The sequence below is a fragment of the Carassius carassius genome, chromosome 28 (assembly GCF_963082965.1).
Source record: "Carassius carassius chromosome 28, fCarCar2.1, whole genome shotgun sequence".
NCBI classification, from domain to species: domain Eukaryota; kingdom Metazoa; phylum Chordata; class Actinopteri; order Cypriniformes; family Cyprinidae; genus Carassius; species Carassius carassius.
The window spans coordinates 27,017,647-27,021,928 of NC_081782.1; the positions used below are offsets into that span (position 1 = coordinate 27,017,647).

General features: G+C 36.4%; 1 protein-coding gene across 1 annotated transcript; it reads left to right on the forward strand.

The window, feature by feature from the left end:
* Positions 1 to 1,335: 1,335 nt before the first annotated feature.
* LOC132108512 (putative gustatory receptor clone PTE03) lies at positions 1,336 to 2,253 on the forward strand. Its single transcript, XM_059515209.1, has one exon. It carries the CDS (start codon positions 1,336 to 1,338, stop codon positions 2,251 to 2,253), a length of 918 nt encoding a protein of 305 aa, XP_059371192.1.
* The last annotated feature ends 2,029 nt before the right edge of the window (positions 2,254 to 4,282 follow it).

Here is a 4,282-nt window from a genome sequence, read left to right on the forward strand (position 1 = left end):
AATCCAAACTATTATTTTCAATAAACCATCAACATCTAAGCATCTGTTAATCTCATTAAGACCTTTTGTAAATGTATGTCAGAAATAAAATCAGTCTGGTTTATAAATGAAGCTGGTACTGCTTTTATGTATTTATTTTTTAGCTTGACATCAAACAAAGCTTGGGTTTTAACTTTCAATCTACATTTGACCTAAACAATGTCCACATCTTGTGTGATGGGACGCTTTATTAGAACGTTAAAGTAAAATGTTCTAACAACATTTTCAATAAACATTTTCAGAATGTTTCTGGAGAATGTTATCCTTATATTTAACAGAACCTTTTGGGAACTAAAATAAAACTTGCCGCTGAAAACATTTCCAGAACATTTCCAAGAAAACAAATAATTTATTATTGCTAGGAATACATAGGATTTAAATGAGTAAACTAATTAGGCAATGTCATATAAACAATGATAGAAAATTATTAGAATAGAATGACATAAATCAGTGTTTTATAATTATAACTAAAACATGATTAAGTATTGGGAAAATGAACTATTTCCCTATGTCTTAATTTTACAATGAGACACAACATCACAGAAATACTGATCACAATGAGAATGTCAATATAGTTTCAAGCACAAATCATTAAACATGATAACCATAATATGAGGTGTGCATACACCACACACTGCTAAATTAAACCCAGATCAATATCACTGCCTGCAGGTGAAGGCTGTGTTAAGACATGAACTTTGCCAACTAAAAGACAAATACAACTGAAAAAAAAAATAGTGCAACCTTGTCTGTGAATCTATCCAAGAGTACCATATCCCCCGCAAATGTATTTTGTACCAAATTGTTTGCAACAATAGCTTGCAGTTTAATCAGTAAGTTTTAAGCTACAAGAGTTTTTCCCACTGTGCCGCACAACCTGTTTTAAGGATTCTAAGGAGCTGTTTGTGCAAATCAAGCACAGGAGAGAGGTCTCCAGAGACATGTTTTATACTATAAAAAAACAGCATGTACTGGCGACTCTTAGTTCTTCTAAACCACAACAGGTACAGCTGATTCCCTGCACATTTGCACAATGTTTGAAGATGGAGTAATGGTAATTTAAGATATTACCACAGAAGGTATTTCAGGTAATACAATCACATGTTTGTTGTTTAACTGATTTAATAATCCATACAGCACTTTATATTCACATTATGTATCATTTAAAACATTGTGGTTATCTAAAGCTGATAACCATCAATTCTGTTTATTTTTAAGATACATAAAGATCACATTATTTTTTTTTTTTCAATTCTCATCCTCAGGTCAATGAATCCATTCTGTGCCTAATGGAAAATGGAAAATGGAACATATTTTTACTTGATGTTGTTTGAAAATATTGGGTACATAAGATATGCTTTCTTCGGTTTGGGATTTATTCTATATTGTACTATTGTATTCTTTAATGCCCTTATTATTCTTGCAATTTTTCTGGAAAGGACATTGCACCAACCCATGTACATTCTGATTTCATGTTTATCCGTCAACTCTTTGTTCGTGGCAGCTGCTTTTTTCCCAAGGTTACTGACAGACTTGCTGTCTGATACACACTCAGTCTCCCGTGAAGCATGTATCTTACAGGCTTTTGTCATTTATTCATATGCATCAAATGAAAACACAATCTTAATGTTAATGGCATTTGACAGGTATGTAGCAATAAGTAAACCATTGCAATACAACAACATAATGACTCCCAAGATTTTATCTGTTTTAATATCTATAAGCTTGATTTATCCTATGCTTTGTGTTGGTATTGCTGGTATATTAAATGCCAGACTCACGATATGTGGTAACAAACTGTGGAAGGTGTACTGTCACAACTGGGAAATTGTCAAGCTTTCTTGTGCAAACACTATTGTTAATAATGTTTTTGGCTTTTTCATAGTGACCACAACTGTTATCATGCCTTTAAGTTTTATATTATACTCTTATGTTAAAATTCTTATCATTTGTAGAAAAAGCTCACTAGATTTCAGGAGAAAAGCATATCAAACATGTATTCCACACATAGTGATCCTCTTAAATTTCTCAGTAGCTCTTTTTTGCGAAGTCACCTTGAGTCGGGTTGCATTTTTGGAACTCCCTATAGGGCTATCAATCATTATTTCATTAGAGTTTCTCATTGTACCACCCATCCTGAACCCTCTTGTTTATGGTTTGAACTTTCCTGAAATTCGCAAAAACATTCTATGGTTTATAAAAGCGTGCAAATAGCTGTAACAGATGCTGCATAGAATGTTAATAATGCTCAATGATTATATGATTGTATTGTTTAAATTATGTGATCATGATGTACATTACATTTTATGAACCTGTGAATTTGAGACTTTGCATTTTACTTTAAATGGATTAGACACTTGGTCACCTCTCAGATACCAAATATATCAGATACCGGACATTGCCTGTGAAATTAACATATGCAAAATAATATATATATATATATATATATATATATATATATATATATATATATATATATATATATATATATATATATATATATATATATATATATATATATATATATATGTATGTATGTATGTATATAAATTGATAAATATAGTCATTAATACACACACACACACACACACACACACACAAATACAGGTGCATCTCAATAAATTTGAATATCATGAAAAAGTTCATTTATTTCAGTAATTAAATTCAAATTGTGAAACTCATGTATTAAACAAATTCTATGCACAAAACTGAAGTAGGCTTTGGTTCTTTTAATTGTGATGATTTTTGCTCAAATTAAGCAAAAACTCATCAATTAAATATCTCAAAATAAAATATGGTGACATGCCAATCAGCTAATCATCTCAAAACATCTTCAATGGTTTTCTGAGCCTTCAAAATGGTCTCTCAGTTTGGTTCACTAGGCTACACAATCATGGGGAAGACTGCGGATCTGACAGTTGTCCAGAAGATAATCATTGAAACCCTTTACAAAGAGGGTAAGCCACAAACATTCATTGCCAAAGAAGCTGGCTGTTCACAGAGTGCTGTATCCAAGCATGTTAACAGGAAGTTGAGTGGAAGGAAAAAGCGTGGAAGAGAAAGATGCACAACCAACCGAGAGAACCACTGCTTTATGAGGATTGTCAAGCAAAACTGATTCAAGAATTTAAGTGAACTTCACAAGGAATGGACTGAGGCTGGGGTCAAGATATACAGACATGTCAAGGAATTTGGCTACAGTTGTCATATTCCTTGTGTTAGTCCACTCCTGAACCACAGTCAACATCAGAGGCATCTTACCTGGCCTGTTGCCCAGTGGTCCAAACTCCTTTTTTCAGATGAGAGCAAGTTTTTTTATATCATTTGGAATGCAAGGTCCTAGAATCTGGAGGAAGGTTGGAGAAGCTCATAGCCCAAGTTACTTTAAGTCCAGTGTTAAGTTTCCTCAATCTGTGTGGCGCAGCTCGGCTACCTGATCAAGAGAAAGGCCCTCGTCTTTATCCAGATCCTTCAGCAGATCAGCCTGATATGCTTGAAGCACCGCCATCATGTGCAATGAAGCCATAGCCTGACCTGCTGCTGCGTATGCCTTGCCATTTAAGCGAGATGTATCCTGAAGGGGCTTAGATGGCAAGGCGGCAGATTTTAGAGAGGATGTCTCTCCCACAGAAATATAGGTAGCCAGCGTCTTTTCTACAGGGGGCATCCTCTCAGATTCAGATGCACGCTTCAAACAGAACAGTAAGTGAAGACGTAGAAGAGAATGACGTGTTTTCCTGGCACCTATTTATCAATAGTCGTGCCGGAAGTGACGTCAGGGGCTGTCACCGGCCAACTCATTGGTGTTTTTTCAATGTATGCTTCAGACATGGGTCACGACAAGGTGTTCCCCATAGCAACCCCTAGAGGACCCCGCAACTGTAATCCCAGCCTCCAAAACCAATAGCGCAGGTCTCGCTGCCACGGTCTTAAGACCTTTGCTTTCACAGGCCAGTTTAGTCCCTCAGACACGCTCCCCAAGCACCCACCTCTGCCCTTGTCCACACCATTGTTCCTCCTGTCCAAGCCCACCTTTTACCCATCTCAGATTTGCTCAGCCTCATCCCTTCCTCACAAAATCCCGCTCCTTTTCTTCCTCCTCCTACTTATTTTCCAACTATCTCCGGAGCACCCCCCAGCGTGAGGCTGCTTCCGCAATTGGGTCCTGTTCTGGTCTCTTGCCTGCATCCCCCCTATATTTCCTCATCTACTTCTTTCCTTCTTCGAGCACAGAAACCAGCGT

Coding starts and splice junctions, on each gene's coding strand:
- LOC132108512 (XM_059515209.1), top strand. CDS start 1,336: ATGGAAAATGGAACATATTTTTACTTGATGTTGTTTGAAAATATTGGG.